Source organism: Emydura macquarii, unplaced genomic scaffold, assembly GCF_026122565.2.
Source record: "Emydura macquarii macquarii isolate MOO-44397 ecotype Brisbane River unplaced genomic scaffold, CSIRO-AGI_Emac_v2 contig_587, whole genome shotgun sequence".
Taxonomy (NCBI): Eukaryota; Metazoa; Chordata; order Testudines; family Chelidae; genus Emydura; species Emydura macquarii.
The window spans coordinates 15130940-15158598 of NW_027130724.1; the positions used below are offsets into that span (position 1 = coordinate 15130940).

Consider the following 27659-nt stretch of genomic DNA (forward strand, 5'->3'; position numbering starts at 1 on the left):
CCTTGATGGGGTCCATAATGGCCTTATTTAAAGGCAAAGTCACTCCTGAGGGCCCCAATGCAGTGAGAATGTCCACCAGGACATGGGAGAACTAACCTCTTCTAGCTGGATCCCCAGGTTTTGAGCTACCCTTTTGAGGAGCTCCTGATGGGCCCTTTAATCATCCTGGTTGGGTGCTATGCCTGTTCCTGCCACCGCCTCATCAAGAAAGGAGGCAGAGGACGCCTATACATGCAAGAAGCACTGCTCCTCACTCTTGGCACCAGATGGGTCTTGCAGTGCCGGGGCTTGATATTTGGCACTGAGCTTGGTACCAGAACCTGAATCCTGCTCAGAGAGAGGCAGTGGGTGTGTGCTAGACTCTAAAACGACACAGTACAACCTCCTGGATGGTGACCCCTGGACTGGTGGAAAAGCCCACGGGTTCCAGAATGGCCACTGTAGTGGCATCTGCCACTGCACTGATGGCCAAGATGCCAGTAGAATGCCCTTCATTGTGTGATACCGGCTGGAGAGGTGCCAGATTCTGCGGGAGATGTACTACTCTGCCTTCGAGTCCATCTTTGAAGAATCCATTCCAGGAGACCAAGGTGGAGCAGTGCTGTCTGGTGCTGGTGAGTGGAGCTGGGAGAGAGGAGATCAGTGCTGTACCATGATGGTCAGTTTCCATTTTGATGGCATGTGGGGCTGCAGAAGCTTTTGCTTCCAGTGCGGCTACTGAGATTCTCTTGCAAAAGTAATCTTCTTTAGCACCAGGGATGACTGATGGTGCAGGCAGTACCAGGAAGCAGAAGAAGAAACGTCCTTTCTCAGCACCAGAGAAACAGAATGGCACTACATCTCTCTAAGAGAAGCCAGGGCACTTCTTATCGAGGCCGAAGTACTTGGTGCCGAGTACGAGTGACCCGGCTTCTGGGGAGCACAAAGTGCCATCTCCATGTGAGGAACCCACACCTGGTGTCCCTGTCTTTCTTTGTATGGTGCCTGAACCCACTACATATTCTGCACTGCTCCTGCATGTGAGTTTCCCCCAGACACTTGAGGCGGATGGAAGGGGGGTCACTAACAGGCATAGGTTTGTGGCATGATGTACAAGGCTTAAATCCAGGAGACCAGGCATGCACCCGTTGCCAGAGGGTGTGTGTGGGGGAGGCTAACCCCGCTAAACAGGGTTTGCTAATCTAACTCTGAAACTTAACTACTACAAATAACTATAACTATGTACAAGCAGAAAAGACAAAGTCCACTGAGAGGATTACTTGTGGGAAAATGCAAGGATGAGCTGAAGTTCCTGCGACCAACACGGACGGTAAGAAGGAACTGAAGCAGTGATGGGTCAGCAGGACCTTTATATCTGTGATATATATGCACAACTCCAGGGGGCACCAGAGTCAACCCAACAGATACCACCAAGGGAAAAAGCTTCCGGCAGCAGTGCTCAGGGCAAGCATACAGCTACTTAGGAATGGACATAAGCAAGCACTCGAAGAACTACAACATTCTACATAATTAATCTATATTTATTAAGGCTTTCTTTTCTCAACTGTATAGTCTATATGCTTAATTAAACTCATAGCTCTGTTACGGGACGGTAATTGTAATACATTATTGTATTCTGGGCTCTCAAAAGTGTTCAATAAGATACCAGTTTTAAAAGCAGATGTAGAATTATATTCTCAAGATTTCAAAATACAGTAAACTAATTTTTTTAGTTATCAGTAATGGCCACCAGCATATAGATTGGGGATATTTCATGTTAAACTGAAAATCCTAGTAACACTATTTATTTTTAAAACATCTGATTTTACTGTGAGTGGAAAAACCCTCAAAAAATGGCTAAGTTCCCTTAAAGGGACTTTTAATGGAATTCATATCTTGTTCAAGCTATCTGCTGTAAATTACCACACAGCCTGCATCATTTCTTGCTCATTATCTTCATATTATTATTATTTGTATTATCATAGTGCCTATTTCCCTAACTGATTATTCATAGCTACTGTGTCCTAAGTGGCTTTTTAACATGGTTACACACAGAATGGGAGCACAGGATGCAAGCAATAAATGAGACTCTTGTCAAAAGTTTTAATGAGAATTTTTAATGTAACTTGTTTATTTCATGACTAAGGTAACAAATGAGTTCAGCTCAAATATATAAACAAACATACCCAAACAACCTTAATTCTGGTCTGCACTGATGTCATGTAATAACCATATAATTTAGTTATTTTAATGCTTGTGATTCCGGAAAATCTTTAAAATCAGTTTCATTTTAAGTTTTGTATATTTTCCTCTCATGGTTTCACTACAGGGCAGATTTAGGGTTTTTTGGGTACCTTATCTGTTCCTTTCCATACCATTATGTTGGATTTCCAAATCTGAATTTCTTTTAATTTTAACCAGAACTCTGAATTTCCTGAGTTTGTAATATATGTTTCTGGGATACTTACAACATTCTGTAATGTTTTTTTTTTTTTACTAAAACAGTCTCTCAAATGTCAGTTTAACACAATATGTTAACTAGAAATACAGATAAATGAATACATTTTTAAAATACATACTCAATTCTTGGCTTTAATATTATGTAGCAGTGAGTTTGGTAGGTTCATAATGCATATTTAAAATAATATTTCATTTTATAGTTTTCAGCTGATTGCTTTTGCTCATATATGAGAACAAGTAAATAGACACATCTTTCTCAATACTTTTCATTATTTTATATACTTCTGTGTTAGCAAAAACCAGAATCCCTAAACATATAGCACACATACAAAAGTAGTAAATAAAGCTGTTAGTTTATTGTTGAGATTACAAATTTGGTTGACAAAGATAACTCTATTGACATAATATACTTAGACTTCTGTAAAGCATTTAACACATGATATCCTGATAAAAATGGGCAGTATACTAAAATCAATGTAGTCTATATTAAATGGATTAAAACCTGGTTAAGTAATAGATTGAAATAAGTAATCGTAATGAGGAAGCATCATCCAATGGGATTCTGCAGTGATCTGTCTCAGCCCAATACTGAAAAAATATAAAATCATCACTGGTTATAATTGCTAATGAAATAAATATCAGTGGACTGGTAAATAATGATGGAAACAGGTCAGTTACACAGACTGGCCTGGACTGCTTGGTAAAGTGGGATTACTTGAACATCATGCACTTGAATTCAGCCAAATGTATTATCATTCATACATTTATAAAAAAGAATGTAGGTCACATTTATAAGATAAGGGACTGCATCCTGTAAACCAGCGTCATTGTAGATAATTAATTTAATATGAGCTCTTAGTTTGATGCTGTAGCTAACTAAAGACAGTGAATGCAATCCTTACATGTATAAGCACAGGAATACCCAGTAGGAATAGAAGGTGGTATTTACCCCCTATATACAGCATTAGTGAGACTATTATTGGAAAACTGCATCCGTCTCTTGTGTCTGCACTTCAAAAAGAACGTTGAAAAATTGGAAAGGGTTCAGAAAAGAGCAACAAAAATGATTAGAGGTCTGGAATACATGTTTTATAGTGAGGACTAAAGAAGCTCAATCTATTTAGTTTACTGAAGAGAAGGTTAAGAGGTAACTTTGATAAGAGTCTACAAACAGCTACACAGGGAACAGATTTCTGATAGCAGACCGCTCTTTAATCTAGAAAAACAAGGTATAATGAGATCCAGTGACTGGAAGCTACCGACACAAATCCAGACTAGAAATAAAGCACACATTTTTAACTGTGAGAATACTGAATCATTGGAACAGCTTACCCAAAGATGGGTTAGATTCTCTATCACTTGCAGTCTAAGTCAAGATGAGATATCTTTCTCTAAATCTTACATAGCTATAACCAGAACAGAAGTAATGGGCTTGATGCAAAAATTATTGGGTGAGGTTCTATAGACTGTGTTCTGCATGAGTTCAGATTAGATGATCATCAGAGTCCCTTTTGGCCTTAAAATCTATAAATCTATAATGATGTGCAAAATCCACTATGCAGACTTTACTCCACTTTAATTAAGCAACAAATATCTTAATGAGATACTAGTACTGACAATTTGTGGTTAGAGTAGAAAAGATTTCAGAAAAATAAAAGGATATTTTTAACCCTTGTTATACTTTTTAATCAAATGAGCACTTGTAGGTCAAGAGACAAAAACTTTCTTGAGATTGGCATTTACAATAATGTATGTTTCATACATATCACATCTGGCAATGATGTCTTCCCTGGAAAATTATGTAAGTAGGCTAATTCAACAAATGGACAGAGTGAGGTCATTCATACAGCACACAAAATTTAGTGGCTATGCCAAGTTATCTATGGTGGCATTAAAGGGATTGTTAGCACCTATTGAATTTGATTTAGGACAACACATGAGCAACGGTACAACTTATTCAATTTTGCTTTCCCACTAAGAAGAGTAAGTAAGCATGCATGCACACACCACCACAATGTTATATACTGTGACAAAACTCTTCCTCTACCTCAGTGGGTCCAGTGCTTCCTTCTAGTAGTACATCAGGGAAATGCTTCACCCTTTAGTGTTCTTCCACCTTCTAGTGGTGGGGGAGGGTAATGCAGCCTCTCTAAAAGGGCTGCCCCCTGCTGGCTCCCAGTCCTGTCTGTGGTTCTCATAGGCCCTTGCCTCTTCGCTGGGGCTCTTGCCCCTCCAATGAATAGCCGGTGGGGGCTTGAGCGGCCCTGATCCAACACTCAACTCCGGGCCACAACCCAGGGATCCTACAAGCAGCAGCCTCACGCTGTGGCTTCAGGAAAGCTGTTAGCTTCCCTGGGTTACTTCCTCGTGCTCCTTGACAATGTCTGTATCCTGCCTGGACAGGGGTCCTTCCTGGTCTCCTTGGCAGGGAAGGCTCATGACCTTTGATAGCCCCACTGGGCATGGAAGTGCTCAAACCATATGTCCAGTTCAATCTTTCCCTTCTGGCAGGGTCTCTTCTCTTAGGCCTCCAGGCCTGGGATATGTCAAGGTGGTAGTATTACTGAAAAGGATCTGGGGGTTATAGTAGACTATAAACTGAATACAGGCTGTTAATGTGCTGCTGCTGCTAAAAAGGCTAATATAATAAGGTATATTAACAAGAGTGTCATATGAAAGACAAAAGGAAGCAATTGTCCCACTCTACTCAGCACTGGTGAGCCCCAGCTGGAATGCTGTGTCCAATTCTGGGCACCAAAAATTAGGGAAGATGTGGACAAAATGGGAAGAATCCAGAGCAGAGCAATAATAATAATAAAAGGTTTAAAAAACCTGAACTATGAGGAAAGGTTTAAAAAACTGGGCATGTTTAGTCTTGAGAAAAGAAGACTGAGTGGGGACCTGATAATGATTTTCCTATATGTTAAGTGCTGTTATAAACAAGATGGTGATCAATTATTCTTGATGTCCACTGAAGGTAGGACAAGTAGTAATGGGCTTAATTTTCAGCAAGGGAGATTTAGGTTAGCTATTAGGAAAAAAATTCTACAAGCTCTCAAATAGGCTTCCAAGTGAGGTTGTGGAGTCCCCATCATTGGAAGCTTTTCAAAACTGCTAGGGGTGTTCTAGGTTTACTTGATCCTTCCACAGTAGAGGGAGTTGGACTTGATGACTTCTTGAGGTCCCTTCCAGCACTACATTTCTCTGAATCTTCTGAATACTGCTCTCAGGGCTTATCAACATATTCCAGTGTCAGGGGAAAGAATGAGTTGAATATTTTTTTCTCTGTTTTGTTGCAAGTGGAACTCAGTAATAGAGGGAGAAATTGCCCGTGTGTGTGGATTGTCAAAGGGAAACTTAAGTTTCTTGCAGGGTTGAGAAACCGATGGAATTCAAGAGCCAGCAAACAGAGCTGTAAACAGTGGTGCCTGAGTGGGAGTTTTGTTGGCGGAGAAGGGAGGAGGCAAGCCCCCGGTTCTTAAAGGCAGGGAGTGAGTTTTGTGGAGTTGTGTGTTTTGTTTCATTCTCACCCACCCGCCCGCCCCAGTTTCAGGGTCTGGTACTGGGCTGCATACTGAGAACAGCTGAGCCTGGTTAGAGAGCCTATAGGGCAGCCACTCAAACAGGCAGTGGCAAAGGAGCCAGCAAACAGAGCTGTAAACAGGAGATTTTGGGGACGGAGTGCATGGTGTTCTGGTATTGTTGTGGTGCTCGTTGGGGGTTTGTTTTGGTGGGGGGCTTTTGTTTTTTTCTCTCACTGACAGGAAGAAGGTGGGAAGGGTATGACAGATACAGAGGCAGCAGTGGTAGTGACCAAAAGCTGTGGAAGAGACAATGAAGATGACTGGAAGTAGAAGCTATGGGATGTACATGATTCTGGAGGGGGAAACTCAAAAGAGCTTTGATTTTATGAAATGCCGCTTGACAGAGCTTATGGAAGAGAAGATCCGTGGCTTGGAGATGCAGGTGGAAACTCTGGTTGAGTTTAGAAGGGGGTTCAAGCAGATGATGGAGCAAAGGCATGAGGAGGCTGAAGGGGAAAAGCCCAGACTTTCAGATGGAAGCAGGACCAAAGAACACTGAGGAGAGACTGCTGGGTGAGGAAAGTGGCCAGAGAAGCATGTGACTACGAGAGCCAGGCAAAGGAAAAGATGGGCTAGTGAAGGAGAAATAGAGCTCAGGAACAGGTTTGTGGAGTTGGAAAATGAAGAAGGGGCACAGCAGGTGGTAACTGAAGGTGGGAGGGCAAGGAAGAAGAGAAGAGCAACTAAGTCCTATACAAAGAGTGGATAAATCAATTGAGAGACCACTAAATAAGAGCCCCAGGAATATACAGGACGGGTTGCAGAAGATTACAATGGAGAATAGAAGATGAGAGTACTTACAGCCAGAAAGAACAGGGGATAGGCCGGAGAATCACACTGTTACCAGGAAAAGACAGGTCTATGTGATTGTGGACTCCCTGCTGAGAAGAAAGAACGGTTACTTACCTCTTAACTGTTATTCTTCGAGATGTGTTGCTCATGTCCATTCAGAGTCAGGTGTGTGTGTGCGCCGCATGCTCTGGTGCCGGAAATTTTTACCCTAGTGGTATCCATAGGGCCAGCTCTAGCGCCTCCTGCAGTGATGCATGTATGCGCCTGTATATAAGGCGCTGCCAGCCCCCCTTCCTCTCAGTTCCTTCTTGCCGGAACTCTGACTGATGAGAGGGAGGATGGGTTATGGGATGGACATGAGCAACACATCTCAAAGAACAACAGTTGTGAGGTAAGTAACTGTTTTTTTTTGTTCAAGTGCTTGTTCATGTCCATTCAGAGTTAGGTGGAGGCAGGCAGGAGTTCATTGATGTGATGATTGTATAACCACTCTGCCAAACCGGGAGTCATCCCGAGTTTGCTGTGTAATGAAATAGTGTGATGTAAACCTATAAATCAAGGACCACATAGCAACTCTACCTATGTCCTGAATAGGTACGTGCGCCAGGAAGCCACTGAAAACACCTGCGCCCTTGTGGAGTGGGCTGACAGGGAAGCCAGGGGCGCAACCCCGTCTGTTCATAATAGGACTGAACGTAGGCCGTAATCCATGATGAAATTAGCTGGGATGACACTGGGCGACCCTTCATTTGGTCAGCAATCATAACGAAGAGCTGTGAAAGGGTCTAATTCTGTCAATATAGAAGGCCAGTGCTCTCCTCACATTGAGGGAGTGGAGACGGCTCTCCTCGTTGGATCTGTGAGGCTTCAGATAGAACACCGGCAGGAATATGTCCTGGTTAACATGGAAGTGAGAAATGACCTTTGGCAGAAATCCTGGGTGAGGACAAAGCTGCACCTTATCCTTGAAGAAAACGATGTATGGTGACTCTGAAGTTAGAGCTTTTAACTCACAGACCCTCCGCGCAGAAGTGATCACCACCAGGAATGTTACCTTCCAGGACAGGTGAGTGAGGGAGCAAGAAGCCAAAGGTCTGAATGGCAGTGCCGTAAGTCTTGAGAGGATAAGAGGTTCAGGTCTCACTCACTCACTCATAGTGGAAGAAAAAGTCTCTCCAGGCCCTTGAAGAATCTGGATGCCACCCCGTGGGAGAAAACCTACCTGTCTTGGATCAGAGGGTGAGAGGCCAAAATAGCCATAAGGTATACTTTAATAGACAAGAAGGCCAGGCCTTCCTGCTTCAGATGAAGCAGATAGTCCAGGATCACCTGGATATGACATTTAGTCAAAACGAGATGTTCTGACTCATCACCCAGCAGGTGAAGCATTTCCATTTGGTCAAATAAGACGCTATAGTAGAAAGCTTCCTGCTCTCCAACAGGATCCTCTGAATTTGGGCCGAGCAGTGGTGCTCGTTCCTGCTCAAGCATGAAGCATTCATGCTGTCAGGTGCAGAATGGCCAGATCTAGGTGGAGCAGCTATTCCCGGTCCTGAGAGAGGAGGTCTGGTCTCAACAGGAATGACCATGGCCGGGCCACCGAGGGTTCCAACAACATTCCAAACCAATGCTGTCTGGGCCATGCCGGGGTTATCAGGATGACCTGTGATCTGTCCTTCTTGATCTTCATGTGGATTCTGTGTATGAGGAGTACTGGGGGAAAAGCATACATGAGACCTTTTGACCATTACAGGAGAAAGGCGTCCATCAGGGAAGCATCCTCTGACCCTAGGAGAGAGCAGTATCGAGCACACTTCTTGTTTTCTCTGGTCACAAAGAGGTCCACTTGGGGAGTTCCCCCACCTTTGGAAAATGTGGTCTTCTACCTCCTGTCGGAGAGACCACTCATGGTGAGAGCAAAAGGACCTGCTCAGATGATCCGCTAGTGTATTTTTCAGTCCCAGCAGATGAACTGCCTCTAGATAGATGTTGTGGCTTACGCAGAGATCCCACAGATGCAAGGCTTCATGATAGAAGGCTGAAGACCTGGCTCCCCCTTGCCTGTTGATGTAGTACATGGTAGCGGTAGGTGTGGCAGGAACACCTTGCAGGTCAGACAAATCGCCCTGAGCTCTCTGATACTGATATGGAGAGATGACACTTCCATGGACCAAAGACCTTGAATTCCTAGGGCACGGAAGTGAGCACCCCAGCCCACATACGAAGCGTCTGATACTAACAACAGTGCCGGCCTGGGGGCCACGAACAGCACTCCTGCCATTACATGATGAGATTTCATCCACCATGACAGGGAGATAAGTACATGGGGAGAGATCATGAGTATTCTGTCCAAGGAGTGTCTGGATGGGGAATACACCATGGTAAACCACATTTGGAGAGGCCAAAGTCTCATTCTGGCATGTAGAACCATGTACATACAAGCTGCCATGTGCCCCAGGAGGCTAAGACATACTCAGACTATGTCATTTGCCAGGCTAAGAGCTCTGACATCTCTAGGAACCTGTCTTTGAGCAAAAGTGCTTTGGCTCAAGTAGAGTCCAGGACTGCCCCTATGAACTCTATCCTTTGAACTGGTGTAAGCATTGCTTTTTGCTCATTTATTAGCAGGCCCAGCAACTGGCAGGTATCCCTTACAATCTCAGTGCTGTGTTGGACTTGTGCCCTTAACTGACCTCAGATCAGCTAGTTGTCCAGAGAAGGAAAAACCTGTACCCCTCTGCACCTGAGGTGGGCCACCACTACCATCATGCATTTGGTGAACACGCATGGTGCGGTGGACAGGTCAAATGGGAGGACTGCGAATTGGTAGTGTGGAGCGCCCACAGTAAACCGTAGGAATCTCCTGTGACCTGGAAAAATCGCAATATGAAAATAAGTGTCTTTTAAGTCAAGAGCAGCATACCAGTCACCCGGATCCAGAGAGGGAATGATAGCTGCCAGGGTGACCATATGGAATTTCACCATTTTGAGGAATTTGTTCAGCGCACTTAGGTCTAGAATGGGCCTCAACCTCCCTTGGCTTTTAGAATAAAGTAACAGGAGTAGAAACCCCTTCCCCTCAATCCTTAAGGGGCCTCTTTCACTGCGTCCACATGCAACAGGGCCTGCACCTCCTGAATGAGGAGTTGCTCATGAGAGGGGTCCCTGAAGAGGGATGGGGAAAGAGGGTGGGAAAGCGGGAGCAAAATAAACTGGATGGTATAGCCAAAGGCCACCATGCTTAGAACCCAACTGTCTGTCATTATGGCCCTCCAGGCAGGAAGGAAAGATGCTAAGTGGAAAGAAAATAAATGGGAATCTTCAAAAGCCATGCCTCCCCTCGAGGGATGGCGGCTTGGCCCTGATTTTGAGGCAGAGGCTGGTGAATTGCCCCGACAGCGTTTATAGTTCTTATGTCTTCGCCTGTAGGGCTCCACCAGGGCCTGACCCCCAAAATGCTGCTGTTGCTGAGAGGGACAGGGTGTAAAGACTCAACGATCTCAGAGTAGCCCTTGAATCTTTCAGCCCATGCAGCCTGGAGTCGGTCTCATCCGCAAAGAGGGCTGAGCCATCAAACGGAAGGTCCTAGATGAATTGCTGGACTTCCGCTAAAAGACGGGACCACTGGAGCCAAGACGTTCTCCACAATGAAACCATGGATGCTATTGCCCATGCCGCTGAATCCACTGTGTCTGACACCATCTGCAGGGTGGCTCTGGCCACTGCTTTTCCCTCCTCCAGGATTGCCTCATATTCCTGTTTGGAGGATGGTGGGAGTCGGTACATTTTTCCAGAAACTGCCAGATATTATAATGGTATTGCCCATGTAGCGCTTGCTGATTGGACACTCTCAGCTGTAGGCTCACTGTCGAGTACACCTTGTGACCAAATAAATCTAATATTTTTGCCTCTTTATTCTTGGGCGTCAAACCTATTTGCCCCTGTCGGTCATGCTCATTAGCTGTAGCCACAACTAGCAATCCTGGGGATAGGTGTGTGTAGAGATATTCAAATCTTTTGGTGGGCACATAATATTTATTTTCTGTCTGCTTGTATGTGGGGGGTCAGGGAGGCCAGGGAAGCGCCTTTGCAAGTTTCACCACCCCTTCATGCACTGGAAGGGCCACTCTGGAAGATGCTGTGGATGCCAGGATGCCAAAAAGTTCATCCACTGGCTCAGAGAGTTCCTCTGTCTTGAGGCCCAGGTTAGCCGCTACCTGCTTCGGCAGCTCCTGGTGTACTCTGTAATCATCCAGTGAGGCGGCATGAGAGAAGCCTGTTACCGCCTCATCCAGCAAGGAGGAGGCAGGAATCTGAGGGGGAGCTGGTTCTTCCTCCCAGGTCAGGGTGGTCACCAACGGGCTACTCATAGAGCGTCTTCCTGGTCTGGAAAGCAGTGCTGGGACTCTGGCAACCGCTGCAGAGCCAGCGAACGGGGTCCCATGGAAAGGCAGTGCTGTGGCACCAGCTTTCCCTTCGACTGGCCCCTGGCTGGGGTATCTGTTCCTTGGTGCCCTACTCTACCCGCCTATGGTATAGGTGGCACCGGCAAGGCTAACATGTCCTTCATTGCCTGGAATGCCTCAGGCATACAGAGGACCAGCAAATAAATGGGCCTCTGTCACTCCCCAGAGTTGGCGGTGGCATGGGAGTCAGACTCAACACCCTCACAAGTGGAGGTGTTCTCGGAGCCAAATCGGGGTTTCCAGCATTTCCCAAGCCCTTCTTAGCTGACTTCAATTCTTTCTCTGTGTGCGTCTTCCGCTTCTTTGGTACCGGCGATGACAAATGGTGCCAAGATGGTGCCGACGCCAGGGGTGCGCTCCTTCTTGATGCCGCTGTACTGGGCGCCGAATCCAATTGCAGCTCCGACACCAGTCTAAGTGCTAATTCCACGAGAAGGGCCTGGTCCTTCTTAGTCCAAAAGCAAAATCCTTTGCAGATCTTACACTTTTCATGAAAGTGAGCTTCCCCCAGACACTTCAAACAGCTCTGGTGCAGGTCACTCAACAGCATAGGCTTTTTGCACAAAGCACAGGTTTAAAACCCGGGCACGGGGGCATGGCCCAACCTTGGGTAAACAACTACCTACCAGCTAATAAACTCTTCAAGAACAACAATACCTGTAACTATATAGTAAACTATAGTACAACTATAACTATGTTACACTATAACACAAAGAATCACTAGGAATACTAGTACTTGCGGAAGCAAGAGTGTGTTCCAGCACCATCATGGGCAGTAAGAAGGAACTGAGAGGGAGGGGGGCCTGCAGCACCCTATACACAAGTGCATACACGTGCCACTACAGGGGGCGCGAGAGCCGGCCCATCAGATACCATTAGGGGAAAGATTTCCTGCACTGGTGCATGCGGTGTGCACACACCTAATGCAGAATGGACATGAGCAAGCACTTGAAGAACAACAGACAGGCCTGTAAACAGCGCTGATCTGGAGAACAGAAGGGTGTGCTGTCTGCTGGGTGCTAAGATACAGGATGTGGACCTGAGGTTGATGAGGATCCTAATGGGAGCAGGAAAGAATCCACTGATTGTCCTTCATGTGGGAACAAATGATATGGCTAGATTCTTGCTGGAATGTATCCAGGGAGACTAAATCAGACTGGGGAAGATGCTTAAGGAAATCAAGGCTCAGGTGATCTTCAGTGGGATTTTGCCTGTGCCTAGAAGAGGACAACAAATGCATGACAAGATTATGATGATCCACAGATGGCTCAGATGCTATAAGGAGGACTTTGGGATGTATGGCCATTGGAAGGCATTCATGGACAGAGGACTTTTCTCCTGGGATGGACTTTACCTGAGTAGGGAGGGAAATAGACTTCTAGTGGAGGTTGGTGCAATTGACTAAGAGAGCTATAAACTAGGAAGTTGGGGGAGATGGTTGGGAGATGCCCAGGTAATCACCACACCTGATTTTTGCATTGAGAAGGAGGAAAATGAAGTAAGAAAGGATACAGTAGGGGTAGGAGAATGGACATTAAGAGGAAAAGTGGTGCAGACACCAGTCTAATAGGCGACTGTGGCATATTCAGTAAGGAATGTGAGCAAAGCCAAACAGCAAAAATTAAGATGTTTGTACACCAGTACGAGGCGCCTGGGTAACAAAATGGAGGAACTAAAGCTACTGGTGCAGGAAGTGCAACCAGATATTATAGGGATAACAGGAACATGGTGGAATAGTAGACATGACCGGAGTACAGGTATTGAAGGGCTCTTTCAAAAAGACAGAAATAAAGGCAAAGGTGCTGGAGTAGCATTGCATATGAATGATGAGTAGACTATAAAGAAATTAGAAGTGATGGAGTGGATAAGACAGTCTGTCTAGGCGAAAATCACACTGGGGAAGAAAGCTACTAGAGCTTCCCCTGGGAGAGTGCTTGGGGTGTGCTACAGACCACCAGGATCCAGTTTAGATATAGATAGAGACCTCTTTAATGTTTTTAATGTTTTTAATGAAGTAAATACTACTGGAAATTGCATGATTATGGAAGACTAACTATAGACTGAAGGACAAGTGCTAGTTATAATTATAGGGATCAGATTTTCCTGGATGTGATAGCTCACAGATTCCTTCACCAAATAGTTCCTGAACCAACAACAGGGGATGCCATTTTAGATTTGGTACTGGTGAGTAGTGTGGACTTCATAGAAGAGCTAACTGGTTGTAGGGGACAACCTTAGTTTAAACAACTATGGGCTAATTCAGTTCAAACTAAATGGAAGGATAAACAAAAATAGATCTGTGACTAGGGTCTTTGATTTCAAAAGGGCTAACTTTAAAAAAATTAGAGAAGTGGACTGGACTGAAGAATGCATGGATTTAAAGGTGAAAGAGGCTTGGAATTACTTCAAGTCAGAGTTGCAGAAACTATCTGAAGTCTGCATTCCAAGGAAAGAGAAAAGAATCATAGGCAACAGTTGCAGACCAAGCTGGATGAGTAAGCATCTCAGACAGATTAAGAGAAAGCAGAAAGCCTACAAAGGATGGAAAATGGGAGGGATCAGCAAGGAAAGCTACCTCTTCGAGGTCAGAACATGCAGGGATAAAGTGAGAAATGCCAAAAGCCAGGTAGAGTTGGACCTTGCAAAGGGAATTAAAACCACTAGTAAAAGATTCTATAGCCATATAAATAGGAAGAAAACAAAGAAAGAAGAAGTGGGACCGCTAAGCACTGAGAATGGGCTGGAGGTTAAGAATAATGTAGGCATGGCCCAATATCTAAGAAAATACTTTGCCTCCGTTTTTAATGAGGCTAATGAAGAGCTTACAGATAGTGACAGGGTGGCTAATGGGAATGAGGATATGGAGGTAGAAATTACCACATCCGAGGTAGAAGCCAAACTCAAAACAGTTTAATGGGACTGAATTGGGGAGCCCAGATAATCTTCATCCAAGAATATTAAAGGAACAGGCACATGAAATTGCAAGCCCATTAGCAAGGATTTTTAATGACTCTGTAAACTCAGGGGTTGTATCTTATGATTGGAGAATTGCTAATATAGTTTCTAATTTTAAGAAAGGGGAGAAAAGTGATCTGAGTAATTACAGGCCTGTTAGTTTTACCTCAATAGTATGCAAAGTCTTGGAAAAAATTTTGAAAGAGAAAATAGTTAAGAACATCAAGATTAACAGTAATCGGGACAAAATACAAGATGGTTTTACAAAAGATAGATCGTGCCAGACCTTCTTTGAGAAGACAACAGATTTCTTAGACAAAGGGAATGCAGTGAATTTAATGTACCTAGATTTCAGTATGGCATTTGATACAGTTCCACACGGGGAATTATTAGTTAAATTGGAAAAGATGGGGATTAATGTGAAAATTGAAAGGTGGATAAAGAACTGGTTAAAGGGGAGACTACAACAGGTCATATAGAAAAGTGAACTGTCAGACTGGAAGGAGGTTACTAGTGGAGTTCCTCAGGGATCGGTTTTGGGACCAATCTTATTTAACCTTTTTATTACTGACCTTGGCACAAAAAGTGGGAGTGTGCTAATAAAGTTTGTGGATGACGCAAAGTTGGGAGGTATTGCTACTAACGAGAAGGACCAGGATATCATACAAGAAGCTCTTCATGACCTTGTAACCTGGAGTGATAGAAATAGGATGAAATTTAATAGTGGAAACTGCAAGTACAAGACTGTATGCTATAAGCTAGGGACACATCAATAGGAAGTGACAGAGGGGGAGAAGAACCCGGGCATATTGGTTGATCACAAGATGACTATGAGCCGCCAATGTAATGTGTCTGTGAAAAAAAGCTAAGGCGGATGCATCAGGTGAGGTATTTCCAGTAGAGATAGGGAAGTGTTAGTACCGTTATACAAGGTGCTGGTGAGACCTAATCTGGAATACTGTGTGCAGTTCTGATCTCCCATGTTTAATAAAGATTAATTCAAACTAGAAAAGGTGCAGAGAAGGGCTACTAGGCTGATCCAAGGAATGGAAAATTTGTCTTCTGAGAGGAGACTCAAAGAGCTTGCCTTGTTTAGCCTAACCAAAACAAGGCTGAGGGGAGATATGATTGCCCTCTATAAATACATCAGAGGGATAAATACAAGGGAGGGAGAGGAATTATTTAAGTTCAGCTCCAATGTGGATACAAGAACTAATGGATATAAACTGGCCATCAGGAAGTTTAGACTTGAAATTAGACAAAGATTTCCAACCATCAGAGGAGCGAAGTTCTGGAACAGCCTTCCAAGGGGAGCAGTGGGGGCAAAAAACCTAGCTGGCTTCAAGACTGAGCTTGATAAGTTTATAGAGAGGATGGTATGATGGGACAGCCTAATTTGGCAATTAACTGATCTTTGATTACTAGTGATAAATATGCCCAATGGCCTGTTATGGGATGTTAGGTGGGGTGAATACTGAGTTACTACAGAGAATTCTTTCCAGGTGTCTGACTGGTGAGTCTTGCCCACATGCTCAAGGTTTAGCTGACTGTCATATTTGAGGCAGGAAAGAATTTCCCCCCAGGACAGATTGGCATAGGCTCTGGGTTTTTTTCACCTTCCTCCACAGCATGGGCACAGGACACTGGTGGATTCCCTGTACCCTGAAGTCTTTAAACCATAATTTGACGTCTTCAATAACTCAGTCATAGGTTAGGAGTCTCTAAAGGAAGTGGGTGGGTGAGGTTCTGTGGCCTGAGTTGTGCAGGAGGTCAGACTAGATGATCATAAAGGTCCCTTCTGACCTGAATGTCTATGAGTCTATAAGGAGTTTTATTTGAGGGGAAATCTGATGCTAAGATTGCTTTTGTAGCATGCTGTGGAAGTCCTTATTCCAGCATCCAACTGCAACAGTATACAAAAAGCTCTGACTTGTAGCTGGGGGTGGTAAGAAAAAACTGAGGGAGGGTCAAGGAGGCTTCATCCTTTATAACCCCCGCTGGGCACAAGGAGGCACAGGGTTCATGCTTCAACAGGTACTACTAGAGAAAACTCTCCAGTTTTAATGCACTAAGCGTGACAACATTTAAGTGGTGTATATATATATATATATATATATATATATATGTATATATCCAATATAACTAAATAATCTGGTGGATATATTCTGTGATAAGTGGCCATGTAATTTAAAATCCAATCTATTTTTATATGCTTTATACTGAATACATATGGTCATACACAATGTTACAAGGCTGAAAGTGGACAGTGGGAGCTTACTTCACAAGGTTAAATTTAAGGTTCTCAGTTAATTTATCTCAATATCTTGATGCAAGATTGTCTATTTTAGAGTTACTGAAAGGCTAACAAGTGAAGTGTGAATTTGCTTAATACTAGGATCCTACTGTGTTACAGCTGCAGCTAGGATTTTAGGTATAGTGTTCTGTTTCTACAAAGACTGTGAGTTTCAAGGTATTTTGAGAAAATTCTTGTTACTGTTCTCTGCCTCAGAGGGAAACAATACATCATGAAACAATACAATACAGACTGCTGCTTTAGTGCTTAAGTCAACTTCTCACTGAATCAACATTAAGTCCATGTAGACTTAAAAACTTTATTTGCTTCTTGAAGTAACAATTTTGGAAACTCAACCCTTTTGAAGTCTTTACATGAGTTAGAATGCTAAATACAAATCTTCATTGTGCTCAAGACTAAAAATTATTGCCCAAGATTTCATTGTTTATCTTTTAGGTCCTGAACACAGAGGTTCATAGACTTATTTGTTTAATAAAGCATACAGCTGAATGGTCAAACCTATATTACTTAGTCACATAGTTCAATGTTTCAACAAGATTATCTTTCGTTAGAATTGTATGTGTGGTGAATTCTTGTCTAATGACCATATAATATGGCATGTTCACTTATTATCTTTGGGCTTCATAAAAAAACAGGAAGTTTGGCTATAAACAATTCAGTCATGGAACAAGCTTCACCAAAGCAAGTTCATCTGAAAAATATGCATTCTTCAGAAGATAGCCAGGAACAGCATTCTGTGGACCAAGATCCTGCTACTTCTTTTTACATGTCTAATTATTAGGCAATATTAGATTTTTTTAAAAAAGTTTTTAGTTAATATGGGACAGGTGTGTAATGACTATTTCATGCAAGAAGTTAACTAATTAAAAGCAGCTATTAACTGCAGCATCAGTAATGATCTAGCCAGAACTAGTATAGAGATTATGAAATCCATAAAGAGGAAGACAAGTACACTTTTGCAAGCTTTAATCAGCTATTGAAGAATTGCTATAGAATGATATTTCCTTCCTCACTTTAAAATAAATTAAAGTTGACAAACATAAGACCTTTTTTCTTTTTCTATTTTTTCTACAAAAATATCAGTTGATCTTCAATGAAATGTACTGAAGTAAAGTCTATCTAGTTTTTTGGCTACATTTCTGCAATTCAACTCCATTAGTTTATTTGCCAGAAACTCAACTTAAGAAACTATAGAGTTAAAGAAATGGAGTGCACCCAAGATTACTGCTATTATTCTTAAGATTCTAATTGTGTCTAAAAAGGTACAATATAAAATTACTGCTGATCAGCAAACTTTTTTAAAAAGAATTATTCAGTGAGGTTTTCGATAGCAGCATACAGTAATATTTCAACTCCAGGAATGTGGAAATCATACAAATAGAAAATATATTTAAAAAAAGTTAATTATAGTGTGAAATAATGGCAGTTTTTTCAAATAAATCTATCTGCTCTTATTAAGGAACAAAATTTTGGATCACATATACTAGATGCAAAATTTTAGAAACACATTAATAACAAACTTAATAGCAAGATTTTATTTGCTTGTGATTATTTACAGTGATACTATATGTTGGAAGGGAAAGTTTTCTGATATGGTAACTAAATTTCATAATTATGGATTGCATTATTTTTGTCCTTAGGTTCTTTCTACTAAGGATTGCAAGTAATATGTCATAGTATACACTATTTGAAGTAATTTACACAAAATGGGAAATAAAGTGTTCTTTTTAATTGATTAAAATTGTCCAGAAATTAACACCACATTTAAAATAATGTATTATTTAACTGCCAAATAGTTAATACCCAAAAAACTGAAAAGTTCCAGAGGGATAGCCATGTTAGTCTGTATACAGGAAAAACAACGAGAGTCCTGTAGCACCTTAAAGACTAACAAATTCTTGCGGGCATAAGCTGGGTTGCAGCCCACAAAAGCTTATGCCCGCAGGAATTTGATAGTCTTTGAGGTGCTACAGGACTCATTGTTTTTCCAAAAAACATGTATAACTGGAGGACCATCCTCTCACTTTTAAAAATCTATTGTTGAATTAATCCATTAGTCTTGCTAATAAATGTAATTAAATGTGTATAACCATCAAAATATATTTACAGTACATAGATAGATACACATTTAACATTTAAAACAACGCAAGATCTGTAATATTTTGTGTTATTCTGAGAGAGACAGCCAGCAGAGGGAGCAAAAGTTAACAAACTCTATTCATAGAGCAGAGTTAACATAATGACTATGCTAATACACAAATTAGAAAGTAAATGGAAACACCACCACCCTCCTACCACTTGGCTTGCCCTGCGTAAAAAACACATGCAAAAGATAATTGATAAAAAAAAGGAAAAAGGAAAAAAGCAGTATCGAGTAACATTTTTATTCTGAATCTTCTAAGTGACTTTTTAAAATAGTGGAGGGTAAAAACAAAAGGATCCCAAACAAGCACTTTGAGTTGTCCTTTAAATTAAACAAACAAACAAACAAAACCCAAACCAAATGCAGACTCAACACACAAAAATCCCCGCATCTGACTATCAAGAATATAGGGAGATTTTCTATACTAAAGATATTTCACAACACTCTATAATGAGTATTTATTGTTTTTCAAATGTCTTTTTTTCTTGCTCTTTATTTTTGGTTCCAAGAGATTTACCTGCAGGTTGATCTCTGCTTCATAGAAAGTTAAGCATGAACAGTAGTGCCGTTCTGAGTCTATATCAGTCAAAACCACCACAAAGAATGTAGGCTGCTTTCTCTCTCTGGACAGCTGCCATCCTCCAGGCTGACAAAACTAATTAAAGAAAAGAAGAAAATGCCAAAATATAGTTAAACAGCAATAATACTATTTTAGAAAGTATCAAAAATAGTTTCTAACAACATAGCAGAACTTTTCTAGAAACATGAAAAGTAAAAAGTAAATTAAAGAAATTTAAGTATCTGTGCCCAACACTATATAGTCAGACTGCAAAACAAGGACAGAGCTACATACCAGATCCTGGTAACTAATCATCAGTTGGTGTAGACTGTCATAGCTTCATAGACTTCAATGGAGTCATGACAATTTACACCAGCTGAGGATCTGCCCCCTTCAGTTCAGTATTCAGGTCTTTCCACATGCATTGATCAAACACTGATGACAACAGGACTAGTGCACATGTAGGGAAAGAAAAATATCTCAGTCCAAATTCTGATGTGGCCTTACAAGAGAATATGTACTCTAAAATTATTTATATTTTCTCTTGCAACATCTCTTAAAATAAACTGAGACTACAATAATATGAAATATGAAACATGTCTTGGTATTATAGTAAAATACTTAGAACATTTTGCAGATTGGTGCTTATTAATATAACTATATAGGTGTCTCCAGAAGTTTCCCTTCCTGTTGCCTATTATGAAGCATGAAAGTACCTTTGAAGATTATTCAGCAAAAGAAATCCAGGCAGACTAATCCAAAAATATGACACTTGCATAATGAGTAACATTTTGGCGGCTCCCAACAAGTCCCAAGAAGTTAGTGGTACAGTGCCTTTATAACATGCAAATTGCTAAAACAGGTACTCTAATTGTTACTTTGACCAGAATTTTCTCTTTTAAACAGTCACAGCTTATTTTCTATATAATTCCTTAACAGTCCTCTCATTAGATATGCATGAAATAGTCACACAATTTGATCTTCTGAACTACAATGTAACATTATACACTGAGAAATCTGAACAAATTCATTTAAGCAGAATACACATGTATTTATTGACACAAGATGAGTCTTACTTATGAAATCCTAATCGTTAAAATTCTGATATGCAACTCATTTTTAACTTAAACATACATTATCATTTTCAAAATATTTTTGCACATTAGCTCTCTGCAATAGTTGGAAAAGCTTTTCAAGTGAGATGGGCTGAGGAGATTGTTTTTGGATTTGAATTGATTTTAACCCAGTATTTGGGTGGAATGGAACCACCATCTTGTGACCTGTTCTTACAAGATTTCAGCTGCATCCAAACCAGAAATTAAGATCCTCTTGAGTTTTCAGCCAAAAATTACAGTGGTATGTTTGGATCTGAGGACTGTAACACAATCACCTTCTTGTCTGACCCAATATGGCCATTCTTATGTTCTAGACATTTAGACTGAAGTATCCCATGCTGGATGCCTGTTCCAGGAGGAGGAGGATAATTATTTTTTAATTTAAGCTACAACAGGTCCAACAGTTTTCAAGAATGAGGTGAAGCAAAAGTACAAGTTAAAAAAGTTTTACATAAATGTTTCATTGCAAAGCTTTAGCATCTCCATACTTAGAAGAAGGGATCTGCAATATGGCAGAGCCAGGGTCAGGTCTGGTGTCAAGGATGTATGCTTTACAATCATTGTGAAAATCTGTCCAAATCTGTCAAAGTTATAAACCTCTGAAAAATCACAGTTCACACATGCACAGTACCTCCACAGAGCATGACTTTAAATAAGCCAGTCATCCAGCCAAATACTATGCTGCTAGATGGAAGGATGCTGGGTTTGGGTATTTGATCCTGCCTTTGTCCTGGGTCAACAGGTCAGGAAAGAGCTAAATCTAGATGCATGCGTGCACAGACATTTGGAGAATACTCAGAAACAAGAATTACCTGGGCCATCTGTGAGCAATCTTCCTCAGAACATGGGATAGGAGAAGGATGAGAGAAAATTAATGAATCAGCTCTCTAATGCCCTGTGGAGTCATAGCCTTGAGCTGCTCTGGAGCAGCAGATAAAGACATTCAGATAAAGATAAAGATTTCTTTGTAGGAGTCTGGGACTGGAAGGAGAATGAAGGTGGAAGATAATGCACAAAATGCTGCAGTCTCTGTCATTTCCATTGTGGCTCTTACGACCTCTAGTAGCACGACTGGTCAGCTGACCATTGCTTGTAGGGTTGTGACTTGGGGTATTTCCTCCACAGCGAGGAGGTATAAATATCCAGTGAACAGAAAGCTGCTCTTGAGTCTTTCAGGGAAAGTAGTGACTCATCTCTCTTTTTGCTGAACAGATTATTTCTCTCTAAAGGGCAAGAACTCCATAGTGGTTTGGACCTCCTTGGGAAATCTGGACAATTGGAGCCACTACGCCCAATGCACAACTACAGAAGTCACCCCTGAATATCTGCTACATCTACTGAGGCTTGAGGGCTGATCTAGCCAACAATTTACCTTCATCAATAATTGCCAGGGACTGCAACCTATCCTCTTGTGAGATTTATTGGTAAAATCCAAGAATGTATTATAATTAATCAAATCATATTTCAACTTTAACACTTGGTAGTGTGCTATGCAGCACTGTAACCATGCCAAAGTAAAGTTTTCTTCCAAAGAGATCTAAATATTTCACCTCCTTATAACAGGGTGTAGATTTAGGTTGGTGTTGTCTGTTTTTTTTAGGTATAGCCTGAACTACTAACAAGTTTGGAGTGGGGTGTGTGAGTAATTATTCCACTTCCTTACATGGTCTGAAGAATTTCTTCTCCATTCTCATTGGAGTGGGTTTACAGGTGGCTGGAGTATGCCAGACAGTCCTTGGCAGTGCCATCTTAGTCAGACCAGAACTCTGAAGAATGTCCAGTAGCTTGTGAGGATGGGTCCAGTCCTGTACTTGTTCCATGGGGATCTGGTGTGTATCTGCAATCCTCCTCAAGAGGTCCTGGAACTGCCTGTAGTAATTGGGTGGTGATGGCAAGGCTAGTGTGACTGCATCATCTGGGGACAAAGATGAGAACTCTATTGATGTAGGCAGTCCTATCTGATCCAGTTTCTTCTCCTCCACCATTTGTTCGTGGATGAGCTGAGGTTCTTCCCTGCCTGTGAAAAACTGCCTTGATTCCAAATGGGATCTGGTGGATTCAGTATGACATATGTATGAACCCATAGGACTCCAATAAGGCCAAGGAGATTGCATGGGCAACCTTAATTCTGGCATTTCCCAACATCTGAGTGCTTGAGTTTACCACCTTAATATTCTTTTAACATAGTTTTTGTATGTATAGTAAAATAAGAAGCATTTATATGCTAATTATATTAGTCTAACTTGAATAAACCATTACTAGAGGGGCTACTATAAATGACTGATGGATGAAAATAACACCTAGATTATTAATGTAAAGGGGAAAAGGGAGCTTCACGGGCAAGTGCAAAGGAATGACAGTCTGCTAGGTTCAGAATATAATGAAAGGTATGTAGTGAACTGAGAACAGTGAGCTGTCACTGCCAATTTCATTCCTTATGCTTATTTAATTCCCACTGATGTCAATGGGAACTTTGCCTGAGTTAAGATTAGAAGATCAGGAATATAATTTATTCCTTCTAGATCTGCTTATTTACTAGCAATAAAAATACATTGTTTATTTAAAAGAACGTCATAACCCAGATAAAATGTCTGAGCCTCACTGGCTAACAAGGAAATTCTGTGTTTTCAAATAAACTGGAAAGGAAGAAAAAAGATCAAAATTGAGGAAAAAGCATGCATCAAAGGAATTAGAATATCACATGACATGCAGTTTCCATAAAAACAGTATGAGACAATCTTAATATTTAACAATGAAAACAACAGTGAAAGAAACCTTAGAAGTCAATAAAAATAACTTATTAGACAGTAATGAGAGGATGATTAACAGTCTAGTTAAGTCAGAAGAGTAGAAAAAATGTTTCCTTACTAAAATGCCACACCAAACTGACAAAAATCACTATTAATAGGAATGTAATCAAAAGGTCATGTGGGTTCCTCTGTACAGCAAATGAGAAGCAGACATTTTAAAAATAAACACATTTTCATATTGTTTCACTTATTTGCAGAATTTTTGGAATTAAAACATAGTTTCTATCAAATACATAACCATCTTGTCTGGCTCAGTATTTATAACATTCTAAGTCTAATGGTAGGTGAATGCTTCACATCTCCTATAATTTATAAAATTGAAAAGAACTTTATCCTAACAACCCAACATGCATGCTCCAACAGTTGAGCTAAAAGAACACATAAATTAAGGGGCTCATATAATTTCTAAAGCTATGGAATTACATTCCATTTATCCAAGGCAGCAAATAAGTTTCCATTAATTACTCACAACTGCTTTCTTAGGCCAGGTCTAAACTAGGAAAATAGATTGTGCCTAAAAATATATTAGCTGCTACATTGCCTAGCATAGATGGGATTTACTAAAAATGTATTACCGGTTCATGGCCAACCCTAGATTCCTCCCAGGGTTGACCATGACCAGCTAACATGTTTTTAAAGGTGTTAAACCTCATCTAAACTAATGTTTATAAACCTGCTAGTTAAAACTTGTTTGCTGACATGCTTTTTAAGACATAACCTTTTTTCCTACTCCAAACATAGCCATTTTCCCAACTCTGTCCCAGTACCTTTTTATGAAAGCTTATCTACTTGCATAGTTCCGCATAGCGCCAAATCTTGAAGGAACATTAAGCTTTGTCACATATTTTTTTTCCAGGAGTTACACCACTTGAGATAATTCAAGTAAAAGAATTTTAAACATTTAATTTACCTTTTGCAATGTCACTTTCAAATTCACAATGCTTAAATAAATAGACTGCAAATATTGCAGGGGACATTTATAGGTTTAAAGTTAACTTGGAAAGAATATTTAAAAAACTGAGTTTGCTGTCTTTTTTTCCCCCCTGCTTTTTAATTTATTTATGTATTATTTGTATTATCATGGCACCTAGGAGGTCCAGTAATGGACAGGACGCCGTTGTGCTAGGTGCTGTATATCAACATGGAACAAAAAGACAGTTCCCTGTTCGAAAGAGTTTATAATCTAAATATAAGACAAGAGAATCAACAGATGAATACAGATAGATGGGAGAGTCAGTAGAAGGAAACTGAGACAATATGGTCAACATGGCAGGCTGTGGTCTTACCACACCAGCAGTCTAACTCCTGTTTTTGTAGTCTTCACAAAGGCAAACCAGATACTTAAAGAGGGTTTTGAAGTCCCATGTACTAATTTGGGTTTTAGAGGAAAATATCAGGAAAGCTAAATCTGATCCTCTCTGGTTTTGCTAGGGAATGTCTTGAGGGTCTCAGAACATGTACTGACTGTAACCTCTCACATCTTAAATGGAAGCTGAAACTTTACCAAAGCCATCCGTTCTAGCAAGTCATTAGGCAATGGTGTAAAGTAGGTATTACACACAACGTCCCTCCCTCAAATTTTAAACAGGCTGCATAATATCCCTTCTCAGTTTCTGAACTCTTCAGGTCATAATTTTACTAGTTCTTCAGGTCAGGTCACCATTGTTATTATTTATACTACAGCAGCACCAAGAAGCCCCAAACAAGATCCATGTTGTCCTATTTAGGGACAACGCCTGCCACAAGAAGCTCACAATACAAATAGACAAGACATAGGAAGGTAGTGATGGGAAACAGAGGCACAGAGAGTTGAAGTGATTTGTACAGTCACACAGCAGATCAGGAGCAGATCAGTGAACAGAATCCATGTCTCCCAAGTTCCAGTCCAGTACTCTATTAATAGGACCACAATGGTTCTCCCTCCTCCTCCTCCTGTGCCCTATTAATAGCATCACACTGCCTCCTCCTCCTTCCATTCCACTAGTAACAAAGGAGGATGTTAAACAACAGCTACTAAGCATAAACATGTTTTAAATTAGCTGGCTCAGATAACTTGCACTGAAGACTCCCAAAAGAGGATGAGGAGATCTTTGGCCTACTAATGTTAATTTTAATAAACCTTTGAATATCCGTAAAGATGAGAGAAGCGTTAATGTTGTGCCAATATTCAAAAAGGGAAAGCAAGATAACCCAGGTAGTTACACTCTGATGAGTCTGATATCAATCCAGGACAAAATAACGCAAAAGCTGTATTCAACTGAATTGAACAGTATTCAATACAGTATTCAACTGAAAAAGAATTAAAGGATAGAAATATAATTAATGCCAGTCACAACATGGTTTTATGGACATTAGATCTAGTCAAACAAACCATATTTAATTCTCTGAGGAGATTACAAGTTTGGCTGATTAAAGATAGGTCCATAGATGTAACACAGGGACTTTTGTAAGACATTTGATTAAGGACCGCATGACATTCTGATAAAAAAATTAGCACCATACAATATCAATGAAGCACACATTAAAGGGATTGAGAACTGGCTAATGGACAGATCTAAAAAATATTTGCTAATGGGAAATCATTATCAAGTAGGGTTCCATAGGAATTAGTGCTAGGTGGACACTATTAAACATTTTAATCAATGATGCAAAAGTAAATATAAAATCACTGCTGATAAAATTTGTGGATGAAACAAAGATTGGTGGAGAGGTAAATAATTATGTGGATAGGGTGGTAGCACACAGCGAGCTGGTTCATGCAGTAAACTGAAAACATTCAAACAAAGTATATTTTAATACAGTCAAATGCCACGTTATACATCTAGGAACATACCTGCAAAATGAGAGCCTGTATCTTCGGAAGCAGGGATGCTGAGAAGTATTTAGGGGTCAGAGTGGACAAGCAATTGAACAAGAGCTCCAGAGCAATCCTTGGATGTATAAACATGAGTAGTAAGCAGGAATAGGGAGGTGATTTACCTCTGTATACAGCATTGGTGAGACAAATACTGGAATACCACATCCTGTTCAGGTGTCTGCATTTCAAAAAGGATGTTCAAAAACTGGAGAGGGTGCAGAAAGGGTCAGAAAAATTATTCCAGGGCTGGAGAAAATGCCTCATAGTGAGGAACCTAAACAGCTCAACCAGTTTAGTTTATTAAAAAGAAGACTGAGGGATAACTTATTAGAGTGTATAAGTACCTTCACAGGGACAAAATGCAAGGAACTGAATGGCTCTTCAAACTAGTCTGTAGATTCTAGAGGAGAAAGGAATAATAAAAACCAATGGCTGGAAGCTGAAGATAAGATACATTCAAATTAGAAATAAAGAAACAAATTTCAACAGTGAGGGTGATTAACCATTGAAATAAACTACCAAGGGAAGTGGTGGATTCTCCATCTCTAGATGCCTTCAAATCAAGACTGGATACTTTTCTGGAAATATGCTATAGCCAAACACAAGTTATTGTTCTTAGTACATGGATAACTGGGTGAAATTTAATGCCTGTGATGTATATAAAGTCAGACTAGATCTAATGATTCCTTCGGGCCTTAAACTTTATGAATCCACAATAAATATTCATCTCTCATGAAAATGTGTCTTCCAGGTACATACGAGCTATATTTTTAATGGTTAAAAAAAAAAAAAAAAAAAAAAAAAAGTCAAACTCCTCCTGCCCCAAAGCCATTTTGTACATCATAAGGCAGCCAAAAAGTGATCAAACCCATTTTCCTATTATAGGTCACTTTATAACTTGTTCAATGGCCTAAAATTTTGGGTGTTTTCAAACATTATGCAGAATTTTAAGTTGCTGTATTCAAATGTCAATATGTGTACTGAAGAAGGGTATGGGGGGTTGCTTTCCAAGGGTGAATTATTATTACACTTAACTGACACTAATATGGTATTCAAGTCTAATATTCAGTAACTGAAATTTGTTACACTCCTGCTCTGCACCCTGATCAAGACAAACCTTCTATAGGCTACTTAGTTATGACTAAGCTGCAGCCTGAAAGGGACTATCTTTTGGTCAGCTAATTCAGCTAATTACAGCTAATTCAGCTGAATTACATGTTATGATTTTGTAACTACAGAGATTGATCTGAGAATACCAGGCTCGTTTCTGGTATGATGTTGGACTACCCTTATACTATGATCCCAGAAGTAAGTAAAAGACTGGAAAGCCATTATATGAGCTTTATGGTTTGTTTGTTTTTTTTAAAACTTAGTAGAAAAAATGGTGCTTGATATCTGGCCCAACTATATATTCTTTTTCTTCTTACCAAGACAGACCCACTTCTCCCAAAGCTAAAGTCTGCTTATTTTGTTCTTAAACATTATAGCTTTTGATATGCCTGGATAGATGCAGCACAGGGTAGAAAAGCAAGTATCAGTAAAACAACAGTTACAGAAGGTTAGGAATAGTATTTTTTGTTTTTTCCCATTAAAATGTCTTAATTGACCTTTCTCTTTCTGCAGAA

General features: G+C 40.7%; 1 protein-coding gene across 6 annotated transcripts in view; it reads right to left on the reverse strand.

The window, feature by feature from the left end:
* SBF2 (SET binding factor 2) overlaps window positions 1–27659 on the reverse strand; it is a 547042-nt gene that overhangs the window by 301473 nt on the left and 217910 nt on the right. For all 6 annotated transcript variants that reach the window (XR_010918455.1, XM_067540773.1, XM_067540774.1 and 3 more), the window contains exon 3: window positions 19211–19348. Coding sequence is in view for 5 of the 6 variants with exons in the window: in XM_067540773.1 (XP_067396874.1) it covers window positions 19211–19348 (138 nt within the window). In the remaining variant the exon portion in view is untranslated. The remainder of the gene's footprint in view (window positions 1–19210; window positions 19349–27659) is intronic.